Raw genomic sequence first — 13,767 nt, 5'->3', positions numbered from 1 at the left:
AGTTACAGGAAGTACAGAGGACGGAAGAACATGTTAAGTGAAACCACAGAGATGTAATTTGGGGACTCCTGCGATCATCAGAAGCCACTATGGAGACTCAGCAAGGCGAGCGGTATCGTGTCTAAAACCAATCAATCCAATAGAAAAACACATTAAGAAAGAACCGATAGACTAAAAGAGAAGAAAGACATACCGGCCAGTTGCAAAGTGCTGACCGACTCTGTCTGGATTCCACCAAGCAGATTAACAAGTTAGGACATTTATGACACGGTTGGCAAGGAAACACTGAATATTTCATGATAGTAAGGGATCACGTTAATGTTTTATGTGCCACGAAGGTATTATGGTTATGTTTTCAAAAACAAAGAGGGGCGCCTGGGTGGCTCAGTCGGTTAAGCGCCCGACTTCGACTCAGGCCATGATCTCACGGCTCGTGAGTTCGAGCCCCGCGTCAGGCTCTGTGCTGGCAGCTCAGAGCCTGGAGCCTGCTTCGAATTCTATGTCTCCCTCTCTCTCTGCTTCTCCCCGGCTCATGCTCTGTCTCTCTCTCCTTCAAAAATAAATAAAAACATTTTAAAAAGTTAAAAAAAAAATAAAAACCAAAGAATCCTCGGCGTGCCTGGGTCGCTCAGTCGGTCGGGCCTCCAACTCTTGATTTCAGCTCAGGTCATGCTCTCACGGTTTGTGAGTTCGAGCCCCGCGTTGAGCTCTGCACTGAGTGTGAAACCTGCTTGGGATTCTGTCTCTCCCTCCCTCTCTCCCCTATCCTACTCGTGCTCTCTCTCTCTCTCTGTCTCTCTCTCTCTATCAAAATAAAGTTTAAAAAAATTAGAAGCAACAACAAAGAGTCTGCATCTTGCAGAGATGCAATTGAAATCCACATGCATCCGGAATTTTCGTCAACGTGCTGCAGGGTTTGGAGGTATAAGTTGATGATCGTTGAAGGCGGGTGGATGGGGACACAGAGGGCCTTCCTTTTGCACATGTGTGAAGTGTCCCACCTAAAAGCCAGCTAGAGGGGAGGAGAGAGCACCGTGCCGGTGAACTGAAAGCAGGGGAGGAGAGAAACACAGGCAGGAGGGCTAATCGGGAAGGTGAGAGGCAGCAGGGACCGGAGAGGCTGCCGAGCTGCCGACAGGAAACAACGGTGTGCCTGTGGGCCGTGGGTGGGATTGGCGCGGCCGTGTCTCCTGCACGGGCGGCACCCCTCACCGAGGTGCCGTTGTCCCCTCCCAGCTGGTCCGTGGGAAACTGGAGCACGTGCAGCCAGCCTTGCGGTGGGGGCACCCAGAGCCGCCTCGTCCAGTGCACGCGACGGGCACGCTTCGCGTCCGAGCGGGTGGCGGCCAGCCTGTGTCCGCAGCCCATGCCGTCCAGCAGACAGGCCTGCCAGCCTCGGAGCTGCCCGCCCGCTTGGAGCGCGGGGCCCTGGGCGGAGGTAACTGGGGCCGGGCTGGTGTGGGGGGCGGCAGCTGGGTCCCCTCCTGCCGATCGCAGAGCTGGGTTGGACCTTGCGGGGGGTGGGGGGGGGGATCAGGGTGGGTCCGATGGACGCCTCGCTGGGACTCGGCCCCTTTTCTTCCCACAGTGCTCCCGGACCTGTGGGAAGGGGTGGAGGAAGAGGTCCGTGGCCTGTAAGAGCACCAGCCCCGTGGCCAGGCCGCAGCTGCTGCCAGACGCCGTCTGCAGCTCCGAGCCCAAGCCTAGGACTCATGAAGTCTGTCTGCTTAAGCGCTGCCACAAGCACAAGAAGCTGCAGTGGCTGGTGTCCGCCTGGTCCCAGGTGGGTGCTCCTGGAGCCGGTCCATTCGGCACCGGGTCGACCAGCTGTCCCCTCCCCTGCTCTCACTGCTTCCCGCTCCTCTTCCTCCGAGTCTGGGTTCTCCAGCTCAGGCCACCCTTTTGGGCTCCAGTCTACCCTCCTTGGCATGTTGGGGACTTTCTGATCACGTCCTTCGAACCACCCGCCCAGCGGCATCCACGAGGCCATCACCAACCCCGTCTCGAGGCCAGGACGGGTTGGGGATGCTCGTCACGCTGACAGGGTCCTGGGGACCCACTGAGCCCCAGGGCAGCCGTAGCCACTCCTGGGGTCGTGTCCCTGTAGTGCAGAGCAGGAAGAAGGCGGACTGCCCTGGGAAGAGACGAGGACCATTTCCTGAGCCGTTTCCGTGAACAGTTGCCGCACTTGGGGAAGAAACTGCTCATGTTGGTTTTGCAGGAATTGATGTGTTGTGAGTGTGCCGAACGCTAACAGGTGGGAACATGAGTGTTGACGGTGGCGTGACCCCACGTGAGGGTGCCCGGCGCAGCCTCTGACCCTGGGGAGGGGGTGTTGGGAAGGGCCCCCTGCCAGGCCCCTACACCTGTGCCGCGGGCACCCAGGGGCTCCCTGAGGGTGGTGGCAGCTCTCCTTAATCTCCCTGTGCCTCAACCCAGACGTGTAGGTGCCACTAGGGTCAAAAAGGACACCAGAAAGAGAGCAGCCCACAGAATTGCAGCGTCACCCCCGCGCAGGGTACTGAGTGACTGATCCCGGAGCAGCTCCCCTGTCCCGGCCTCCTGGGGCCAGCTGGGCTCATTCCCACCCACACCTCGAATGACCTTGCTCAGGAGGACAGAGAATGGATCCAGCCGGGCCTGGAATCTCACTGAGGCCCTGTTTCCATCCGTGCCCCCCCCCCACCCCCATCCAGGCCCTGGAATTAGCCTGCCAGTTGCCAGCCGGGGACTCTGGTTCGTTCTCACCTGGGAGCCTAGACTCTCCTAGGACTGACCGCATGTTCTGTGCGTGTCCCTGAAGGCCGAGCCCACAGGAAGGAAGCCACCCAGCGGAAAGTCTCCGCCCTGGAGACTGAACTCCGCACAGGGCACGGGCTCCCGCGGTGCAGGAAACACACAGGCGCACGCCTGTCAGCCTGAGCGCGAGTGTGAGGCCGGCACCCGGGCCCCTGCACTGAAGTGATGTGCACACGCTGAGCCCGGGCGGAGTCACCCGCCCAGCACAGCGTCCCCCACTCGCCAGCTCCGGGCCTCATCGCGTGGGACAGGGATTTCTCTCCGGAGACCCAGTGACCCCGGATCGCTCATCTCAGCCCGCTGTGCGCCGTCTGCCCCGGGCTCAGAGCACCCCCCCCCCCGACCGAGAGAGAACACATTTGTGCCCCGAGCAGACTTGCCGCCTTCTCTCGGCTTTCTGAGGCACTCTCGTGAGCCCCAGGGGTCACCTGCCGGTCCCTGCTTTGGGGGCGGGCGCTGTATTACGTTTCCGCACATTCCAGTATCGGATGCAACCCAACGTGTTATCTTCTCATGAAACGATAGCTTCAGGATTCCTCCCTTCATGGTTTCTGTCTGCCCTGCCCCTCCTTCGGCCCCCAAACGCTGTGCCTTCACATCCTCCTCTCCACGTGATACACCGTAATGCCTTTTTAAAATGCCAAGGTCCAATAAATCTCATTCAGTTTTCACAGTTACATAAATGCTCAAGCGGATATAATCCGAAGACAGTTTGACTCACCGATCGTAGCGAAAAGCCGCCACCAAAGAAATATTGTTCGCTCACGGCTTTTGCTTTATTTTTAGTGCTCTGTTACGTGTGAACGAGGAACACAGAGAAGATTCTTGAAATGTGCTGAAAAGCACGTTTCTGGGAAGTACCGAGAGCTGGCCTCAAAGAAGTGCTTGCACTTGCCGCGGCCAAGTGTGGAGCTAGAGCGAGCCTGCGCCCCGTTTCCCTGTCCCAGGCACCCCCCGCATGCAGCTGCGGGCCCGCCTCGGGCCAGCTGGTTTGCCTCGCCCTGGTCTCAGGTAGGGCGACGCTACGTGGCCACGCCTCCCGCCCTGGGGGTGGGCCGCTGGCGTAGGCGGGCGCGCCTCTGCAAAGGGTGCCCCCCAACCCCCAGAGCTGGGCCCGACCCTTCTCTCCAGAGCAGGTGCGATGCCCAGGTTCCTGGGTGCGGGCACAGCTTTCCGAGGCTGGGCTCCAAATGTCACTGACCCTTTTAGGGCACGTGGGCCTTGTTCGAAGTCGTCGCCCACTTAAGTGTAGGCAAACATCATGCTTTCATTTTATGCAAAAGCTGGGCAGACTTCCCCAGAGGTGAGTGTGAACGGGGACCAAGGACGAGCTCTGGAGGAAGTCGGTGACTGCGGGTTCTACCCGGGTAACCCCGAGGCCATGCACGTGGGAAGGGGGTCCGGCGCGCTGCACTGCCCTGGCCTGCCTGGACCCTCAGGCGAGGCCAGCCCAGGCCGACAGAGCTCCTCCGTGCTGGCACCCCCCCCCCCTTACTCCTTCCACACTGCCTTTGACTTTAGGGAAGAATCCTGCCGTTACTGTGGTCATCCCCTCTTTATTCTCCCTATTTCCCACTCTGGGTTCCTGGTAACCCTCACCTTGGGGCTCGGCTCCCCTTTCTGCGTGTGGTTCTGCCCGCCAGCCTTTATCTCGGATCCCTGCCTGTCCCAGGTCCCCTCACCCTTCTTCTCCTGCTGGTATTTCTGCTCTTGGCTCAGGGGGCACCCAGGCCCAAGGGGTGTGTGGGGCTGAGACATCCTGAGCCACTCCTACTGGCCAAACCCCGAGGACTCTGTTCTCTGCTGCTCTGCCCGGGAGAGAGAGGCTCTCGCTCAGTCCATCATCCCCATGAGCAGGTGCAGGGAGTGTTTTCTGACTCATCTTTTGGCCTGGCCAGAGGAGTGAGCTCTTTCTAATTTGCACATGGCGGCCCGTCTTGGCCTCCCTCCTCTTCCTGAAGAGATAAAAAGGTAGAGGAGACAGAGGGAAGGAGGGTGAAGGATGTGGGGTGGCCACCAGCCTCTGGGCGCCCCCCACGCGGAACCCCTGACGCGTGGTCCAGCGTCGGGTTCTGTGGGTCTTCAAACCTGAAATAGCTCTTGCGTTTAGAAATCTATGAACCCCCCTCCTAAAAGTATTTAAATGAGAAATGATTTCGTTGAAATTATTGGAGCAGGCGACATTGAGAACGCTGTCCTTCTCAAGCATTTTCTATTTTAAATGGACAAAAAGTACCAATGACTACAGCATTTTCCCAGGCAGCCCCCGTCGATCTTCTTGTGGGTGCGTGGTCTTTCCACTTCGATCAAGCAAGAGCCGAGCGGACAAGCTGAGTGAAGTTGCTTCTGGGGCAGAGGCCTCACTTTCTCTGTCCCTTGGGAGGTATGGGTCCGAGACACACAGAGGTGGTCCCCGAGACCACTGTCCTTCTGTCAACAGGGACCCCGAGTCTCCTTCCTGTGGCTCCGGCCACGCCAGCATTCACCCCGCTGTCTCAATTCGGAGACCGTGGGAAAATTCAGAAAACTAAGATTCCTCATCATTTCATTTACCCCAAAACCTAAAGCCGAAAATACATCCTGCTTAGCTTTTTCCAGTCTGAAATGTTCGGTGTGTTTGTCTAATAAGTCATTTTTATCATAAGCTGCCTGAAGTTTTTATCCAGGGTGATTCATCTATTATGTTCCGAGAATGTTCCTTCTTGGGAGTAATAACTCAAGGGGCTTTATGTGTCGTAAGCACTGGCACTCAAGACTGTGCCCTCAAATGGTGGGGAATCGTCGGCCGTGATGGATGGCCAGTGCTTGGCTGAACGCTGCCCCCGACAGGCTCGTTCTTGTAACCCTCGCAAGCTCGTGGTTTCTATCACGTGATCTTCAGGGTTTCTGTTGATTTAAATGGCTTTGCTTATCATCACATTTCATGGAAGGTTACCTAGTAGGACCGGCTTCAGTCATTTTGGTCATTTGGGCTTTAGGGTCAGGCGGTTCCCATGCTGATTTGGTCTGGGAATGGCTTACGTGTGAACACCTGTTGGAGTGTCTGATGCTATATGACAGAGATGGGAGTGTGTCCTCTGGGATGGAGTGGAGAGGCCTGGCTCGTTCCAGGGATGCACAATTGACCTGGAAACCCATAGGCTCTGGGGGGCAAGGGGCCATGTCACTGATGATCAATATGGTTTTCCATCATGGCAGTTATTAGGGCAGGAATATTAAAGTTGTATCAGGGGCGCCTGGGTGGCTCAGTCGGTTGAGCGTCCCACTTCGGCTCAGGTCATGATCTCAAGGTTCGTGAGTTCGAGCCCCGTGTCGGGCTCTGTGCTGACAGCTCAGACCCTGGAGCCTGCTTCTGATTCTGTGTCTCCCTCTCTCTCTGCCCCTCCCTTGCTCGCACTCTGTCTCTCTCTCTCTCAAAAATAAATGTTAAAAATGTTTTTAAATTTTTTAAATAAAAAAAAAAAGTAGCAAACACACATACATGCATGTGGGCGTGCACATGTACACAAGCAATAGGCACACACACACACAGGTACACAGGCACGCAGACACGGACATGTACACACACAGACTCATACCCACACAGACAGGCATGCACACACACAGATATACACACACAAGCATGCACACACACAGGTACACACAGAATGCACAGGCTCCTTGCACCCCGACATCCAGTCACCTGCCCACCTCTAAAAATTCGCTGCTCCTCTGCTCTCTTCATCTTCTAGTTCTGGGTGGTGCACAGAGATCAGGGACCTTCTTGCTGACATTACTGGATAGGGTCACAGTATGCACTGCCTGAGTCGGAGGGAGTCTGTATTTGTAAGCCACTAGATTTGTTCGAAAATTCCCTGCTCCGTTTGTGTTCAGAGCAGAGGTTGTGGTGACGAGGCCGTTGAGGGCTGCGCTAGCCCATCTTGACCCGAGTAGACCCGCTCTCTGGGACAGTGGTGAGTGATCGGGGGGGCGGGCAGAGGCTGCAGGCTCGGAGAGGGAGCACCCAGCCAGGAGGGGGACACGGGAGGAGCGTCTCCCAGGAGGGGTGTCACGATGGGAAAAGGAAGGTGTGAGATCTCAGGCATTACGGTGGATTTGTTCACTTGCTGTCCCTGACTCTGGACCTGAGCCCTGGCCAGCGGGACGCCCTGTGGTGCTCGTGGTTCTCGTGAACGTGGGGGCAGGAATGTGCCTTGGGATAAAGCCAGCCAGAGTATCCGCCGTGAGCTACCGGTCGGCAGGCGTCACCAGCCTTTTTCCATCGAGGCCAATGGCACAAAGGAAGAGTGATCCTTGTAACTTAAAACACACCCAGAGCCAGACGTTATTGTGAAAATGCATCTGTCTGGATTTTTTGATAATGACCAGGGGTCCGGATCAGTTTGCCCCAGTCGTCTGTCAGGGCGTATGCTGTGTGTCTGGTACAGCATGTCCCTGAAAACTGAGGGGCTGTCACCGAAACAGAAGAAACCCAAAAGGGAGAGGCTTTCCAGGATTACGGTGCTCTGGAAACATGTGCGTAGCGGGTCCTGCAGTCAGACCCCCGGAAGCAGGAGACTGACACACGGGAAGAGGCCGTCACTTTCGGGGAGGTTGTTCATCCTGGAGTGACAGGAAGACCCAGCCTGCTGACCTCGCGGTGGGGGGACCGTCCCCCTGGACCCGGCATTGGCTTCCCCACAGCCGAGTCCCCTAGTCTAGTTGGGCGGTCTTGGAAAGAGTTCCGGCACACCTGTGAGTGGCCGCCGGCCCCGGGGGAGGGAGGCAGGTGTACAGAGCTGAGGGACGGGGTCCAGGGACCGGGAAGAGCTGGGGACGGTGGAGCGACCAGCCCAGGGACGCCCCACAGAGGGCGATGTGCCTGCTTCCCATTCTGTGCCCACCCGCACTGAAAGCAGGAGCTGCCTCAGTGTCCCCTCAGCAGACGGACACAGAACGGCCCACGTGCCAGGCGCCCTGGTCCCTGCGGAGTTTTGGCATCGGTAAGAGGCGCGACCTTGAAGAAACACCTCTGCGAACATTGCAGAGCCACCAGGGCTCTGCCCCACAAGGGCTCTAAGCCCACCTGAGGCTTCTCTGGAGTCAGGGCACCGGGCCCTCCGCGAGTCTGCAGCAGGGACCCTGGAAGGGGGGCAGAAGTAAGCCGGGCAGGACGGGCTGGGTGGGGAGCAGGGCATGTGGCTCTCGGTGACCACAGAGGCCCCTTTATGAGCCTGCAGCTCCCCTGGTCACATCGGGCTGCACGCCAGCTCCGCACACGCTCTCATCAGACTTGGACGTGACTTGAGTCGGCTCCGAAATGGAAACACAAGAGGAAAGGGCCTTGGCCAACAGGGTCCTGATCACCTAGAGCGGTGGCTCTCCAAACGTGACCCAGCCTGCACTGCAGCACCGTGGCTAGAAATGCAGGTGCTCGGGCCGCCTGGGCGGCTCAGTCAGTTAAGCGTCAGGACTTTGGCTCAGGTCGTGATCTCACAGTTCATGAGTTCGAACCCTGCCTCAGACTCTGCTGACAGCTTGGAGTCTAAAGTCTGCTTTGGATTCTGTGTCTCCCTCTGTCTCTCTCTGTCTCTGTCTCTCTCTCTAAAACATATATAAACATTTAAAAAAATAAAAAACAAAAAAGAAATGCAGGTTCTGATTCCCCCCAGGCTGTTGACGTTCGAGATTGGGGGTGGGGCCAGCAGGTGACTTATATGCAGACTCAAGTTTGAGAACCGTTGCTGGGGGGTTGGAGCCAGCAGCCGGGGGTCCGGACAGATGTCTGCCGCAGTTGTGGTCACGTGTAGGTTGACAGACAAGCGCAGGTCGCCGTGCAGCACGGCGTCCCGCCGTCAGTGGGAAGAATCGCCTCAAATGCGCAAGCCAAACCTCATGGGGCTGAGGAAGACACCATCAGCTTTGACTTTGCCGTCCAGGTTCCAGGGTCTGTTTCCCTGAGTGTGAAGGACCTCGGCTCGAGTCGGGACGTTACATCCTGAGGAGGAGCGACTCACCTGTGTCCACCGCTCGGTCCCTGGCACCTAGATCAGCGCCTGGCACCTGGGAGCTGAGGGACCCCTATTTGTGAACGCAGGAGTCGATGACAAAGCATCCATTCCCTTCCTAATGATTTCAGCACCGTTTCCGTGACAAAGCCGATGGCCAGATCTCTTGCTTCTCGGTTTAGACGCGTCATTAGCGGGACCGGAGGGAGCCCCGCGCCGTGCTGCCGATGACAAGAACTCCGCTCTCGGCAGAGAGGTAGTGGACGCGCACAGACGCGGACACACGGGGCCAGCGTGAACCCTGCGGCACAGCCGGGAGGGGCTCCGAAGGCCCTAGGGTGCAAAGCTCAAAGACCAGAGGTGTGGCGGTGCTGAACGCTCAGACGGACGTCACAGGCAGCGAGGAACATCTGCCTCCGTCGTGGATGAGCCTGATAATTCGGAAACCGGACACGAACCCGCCCGTGACGTTTTATTCCGGTTGCTGTAGTCATGTATTGAGTCTGAGCTGTTGACGGCTGCCGCTGAGGTTGGTTTTTGAAGAGAAGGGGGTGAACCTCACCGAAATGTTCCAGCCCCACGTGCTTATCGGCTGGAGCCCGGCTCTTCCCCGCCAGGGGCCCGGCCAGCCTTTACCTAAACAGGGGGAGAGAAGAGAAAGAACGAGCTCCCCAGCGTCAGACTTTTCAGGACTCTGGATCCACAAAGATGTTGACTCCCGCCATCAGAGCGCCTACCCCAGGGGGTTTGAAAAAAGCCACCTCGACGGAGCCTCTGCTCACAGCACGTCCCCGGAAGGAAGCAGGAGACCGCTGGCTTCTCGCTTGCAAGCTGACCTCAGCTCTGGAAAACCAGCCCCGGGGCTCGCTGACTTGAACGGCTCCCGGCTTTGCAGTCTCGTGCGTTTCGGCCAGCAGCCCGTGTCGTGCGCGCCCCGGTGCTGCACGGATCTGTCCTTGCGTTTCACAGCAACCGTCTGGCTCGCCCACCCCAGGCATCCCCGGTGTCATCTGACCCCGTCTTCTTGTAGGCTACGTTCTGGACACTTTTGAACCAGGAGCCTTGTTTGAGCACAATCTATATAATTCAGTCGAGACATCAGACAGCTCTCCTTTTGGACGGACGTGCTGCTGCTGGCGTTGGTTGCTCTGTCCCCCTGGTCGCCCATCCCCTGATTTCTTGCACCCGGTTGAGCTCAGATGGACCCGCTCTCGTAGTCGGTGGGGTATGCGTCCGGCCGGCTGGTGAAGGGCGAGCCAAACACGAGGCTCCTCCTGGCTCTGCTGTGCTCGGTTGCCTTCGGGTGGCAGGGCCTACGTGTTTCAGAACAACGCCCTCAGGAGGATGCCCTTGAATCCGGGCTACTGGTCCATCGCTTCCAAGCAGGCATCCAGAGTCCGGGGATTTGGGCTTGGTTTTCTCGAGCCTCTGGGGTAGTTGGCTTGTCAAGTTTTTCCCAGGAAAGAGCCCCAGAAAAGGTGCCTTGGTGATTGCAGTCCGTGTAGGGCAACTGTTTCTGATGCCTGACCCGTCACCTGGGCAGGCCCCGGGGACCTCCTGGTACCCCCAGATAGGCACCAGTTTCCTTGTGTTCTAAGACCATACACAGCTCAAGGCCATTTTAGAGCTCCAGACCCTTGTCTCCTGTGTCCACACCTGGGGTTAATCCAGAATCTGGTCAGCCCCCCACAGTCGCCGGGGATCTGGGTGCAGGGGGAAGCCTGGAAGGGAGGGTGGCCCGGCACCATGGCCGTGGGTGACTGCTGTGCACCTGTTTCCCGCAGTGCACGGCCAGCTGTGGGGGTGGCGTGCAGACGAGGGCCGTGCAGTGCCTGGCGGGCGGCCGGCCGGCCCCAGGCTGCTTCGTGCACCAGAAGCCCGCAGCCTCCCTGGCCTGCAACACCCACTTCTGCCCCATCCCAGAGAAGAAAGGTGAGTGTCCGGGCCCCTCGGCTTGGCCCTGGCTTTTCGGGGGTGGCGCTGTCAGGTTTCCGGAGCGGTTCCTAGTGGGCCTGAGACGTGGGGTACCTGCTACGCCATTCCCCGCTTCCCATGCCCGCCTCCCATTTGCCCCAAAACGGCTCACGGTGAGTGTCCCCTGCAGGGATGCCCTCAGCAGCTTCAGCGCCTGTGGGACCCCCCCCTCCCCTCCCCCCGCCCCGGGACACCAGCTAACTCGGCATCCGCTGCTTTTCAGACCGCGCCTGCCGAGACCACTTCCCCTGGTGCCCCCTGGCGCCCCGGCAGGGGATGTGCAGCCACCAGTTCTATGGCGAGCGGTGCTGCAAGAGCTGCTCTGCGTCCAACCTGTGAGGCCCGGGGGGCCCCTTCCAGGGCGGAGAACGCGAGGGGTGCTGCGTCTTCAGCCCCCGTCAGCTGTGCGCTGTGCATCGGAACTCGGCCGGAGGAGATCGAAGCTGGGAGAACTGTGTTCAGCCATCTGTCGGGACAGAGTGTGTGTGCACGCATGCGCGCGCGCGCGTGTGTGTGTGTGTGCACATCGTGGGTCTGAATGCGTGCACGGGCACACGTGCACACAAGTTTTCGCTTGAAGCCTGGAGGCAGGCAGGAGGCCCACGCTGCAGACCCACAGAGATGCTCACCTCCCCCTTGTGCTCCAGCTGAATCGGGTCAAAAAGACGGAAGGAGCTGAACTTGGTAAACGCTAAATGCGTGGTGCTTTGGAAAAAGAAGGAAAGGCCGTGGAATTAGGAATAAGTGAAGAAATTCTGCCCCTAGGTATGCCGGCCTCCCTCCCACCCAGGAGGCCCCTTCCCAAGGTCTGGAACAACCGACCCCCTCTGGAGAAGCAGCTGGCGGGGACAGCTCCCGGGCGGTGTCCCCAGGGCCGCCTCGGCCTGCCCCAGCAGCGAGCTTCTCTTTGCTGGGAACTGCTGCTGGGACGAGAGCTGGGTGTCGCCTCTGAGGGGTGCCGCCCTGCCGGGGAGAGGCCGGGCTCCCGACTCTGTGTCCCCATCACAGACTTTGCCCTGGAAACAGGAGACATGAAATCGTGCTAAGGTGCTTCCCTCCCTTTCAGACTCCTGAGCTGGAGGAGAGGACTTCTGTATCCTCTGTTCTGTCCTTCCCGGGTATTTACAAGTGAGTGTTTCTGTTCAACTCCTTCCTTCCTGCGTTTCTCTCCCAAAACAATAGAATTAATTAAAGGTTCTACCAGAGCCGCCTGGTGACCCGTGACACCCAAACCCCGCTGTCCTAATGAGGTTGTGGTCGGTCCTGCCCGGACAGACGTCAGCTGACGTGCACACCTCAGAACCCCAGGTCTCGTTTCTGTGTGTCGTGCTGTTTTTAAACTTCTTTCCGTGAGTTGCGGTGGTTTTGCAAGACCGGTTGGAGAGAAGGCCAGCATCTCCGGTTGAAAGCTGCACAGCAGGCCCCCGACGCCCTGCCCGCTGCTGGTGCTGCTTTCTGTTCTCTTCTCCTAGGCTGTAGCTCCATTCGGAATGGGCACCGAGATATTTATATTTGCTGAAGTTTTATAATAAATTTTATATTGTACCACTTGCTTCTGACCTGCTCACGATTCCTCACGAGTTTTGCACCTGAGATCCCCGGGCTGGCACGGAGGCGGGGAACTGGTCCAGGGACAGAGAGCTGGGGCCCTGGAATCCAACAGAATGTGCTGGAGCTGGTCTCATAGTGCCCCTCACTGAGGAGGCTCTGGGGAAGACGGCAGGTGACTGGTGATGGAGGTGGCCAGTGTGGGGTGGGCGGTGCCCCAGTCCGTTCAAGGGTAACCCTTGACCCTGTGTTCCCTGCTTTATTAGGCAGCAGTCGCTAGGGAAACAGAAACAACAGGTGTTATACAGGAAGAGAAGAGAGCTTTATGTTAGGGAATTGGCTCCCTGATGATCATGGGGGGCGCTGGCAAAGCCAAAGTTTGCAGGGCAGAAGGCGGGAACGCAGGCAGAGTCGCAGTCTTGAGGCCGAATTCCTTCTGCTCAGGGAAACCCCCCTCTTTGTTCTTATGCCCTTCAACTGATTGGGCGAGGCCCACCTACATTATGGAGGCTCCATCTGGATCACTCAGAGCCTACTGATTTTGCCGTTAAATGTTAATCGCCTGTGAAATCTATCTTCATCGCAACACCAAGTCTCGCGTTTGACCAAACGGGTGGGAACTGTAGCTCAGTCGACTTGCTGTGTGAAATTAACCGTCACACCACTCCCCCCGGGCCTGGAATAGACCAGCCCTGATGGGGCACCACGGAACGTCCGCTGTCAGAAGCGCATTTCCTGGCGTGGCTGGCCCCGCTTGCTCCCGGAACCGGCCCTGCTCGCAGACAGCCCCAGCTGCCGATGTAACACAGCAAACCTATACCGTCTCGGCTGGCACACGAGCCCACCCATGTGGGAAGTAATCGTAAACCCCTTTTACACACAGGAAGTCGGGATTGCAAATGTGTATGGTTTTGGCTGGTGCCACAGCCAGAGGACGCCGAGCTGGGATCCTGCGGGCCTCGGGCAGCTTATTCGAACGTCAGGAATCTCCCTGACCCACCGAGGCAATGGGGCCGCTCCCCGAACCCGTGTCCTCCAAACAGATTCCTAGTAATCCTTCTACTGTTTTCAGTAACCCTTCATTGGACAGGTGCAGGGTGCGAAAATGGGCGGACGTGGCTTCGCCTTCCAGGACTTCACGTCCCATTGGGAAATATCAAAGCGATGTGTCCCAAGGACAGGGACGGGCAGGGGAGGGGGAGATCGGCGCCGGTGAGCAAGCGAAGAGATAGAGCCGACCAGAGAGGGGCAGCCGCCAACCTGGGCATGTCCTGCTCTGGGTCTGTCCCCCAGCCTGGCCTCACACATGCCCTGGAAGGGGTTAGGGTGCTTCCCAGCTTCGCCTGTGTTAGTCCCTGACCAGAACCTTCATCTGCACCATTTTAGCAACAAAATGGTGCAGGCGGCACGTGCCTTGACATTTATTTAGCATTGCTCATGCCAAGCAGAGAGGTGGGCG

General features: G+C 58.1%; 1 protein-coding gene across 1 annotated transcript in view; it reads left to right on the top strand.

Annotated features, from left to right (window-relative positions):
* ADAMTS16 (ADAM metallopeptidase with thrombospondin type 1 motif 16) overlaps positions 1–12,313 on the top strand; it is a 160,072-nt gene extending 147,759 nt beyond the window's left edge. Inside the window, exons 19-23 of the mRNA XM_045442729.1 lie at positions 1,237–1,438; positions 1,589–1,783; positions 3,586–3,810; positions 10,571–10,718; positions 10,984–12,313. Coding sequence (XP_045298685.1) covers positions 1,237–1,438; positions 1,589–1,783; positions 3,586–3,810; positions 10,571–10,718; positions 10,984–11,099 — 886 coding nt within the window. The 3' untranslated portion in view covers positions 11,100–12,313. The remainder of the gene's footprint in view (positions 1–1,236; positions 1,439–1,588; positions 1,784–3,585; positions 3,811–10,570; positions 10,719–10,983) is intronic.
* The last annotated feature ends 1,454 nt before the right edge of the window (positions 12,314–13,767 follow it).

The sequence above is a fragment of the Leopardus geoffroyi genome, chromosome A1, assembly GCF_018350155.1.
Source record: "Leopardus geoffroyi isolate Oge1 chromosome A1, O.geoffroyi_Oge1_pat1.0, whole genome shotgun sequence".
Lineage (NCBI taxonomy): Eukaryota > Metazoa > Chordata > Mammalia > Carnivora > Felidae > Leopardus > Leopardus geoffroyi.
Note: the sequence above shows the minus strand (reverse complement) of the source record. Positions and strands in the feature narration are given on the sequence as shown.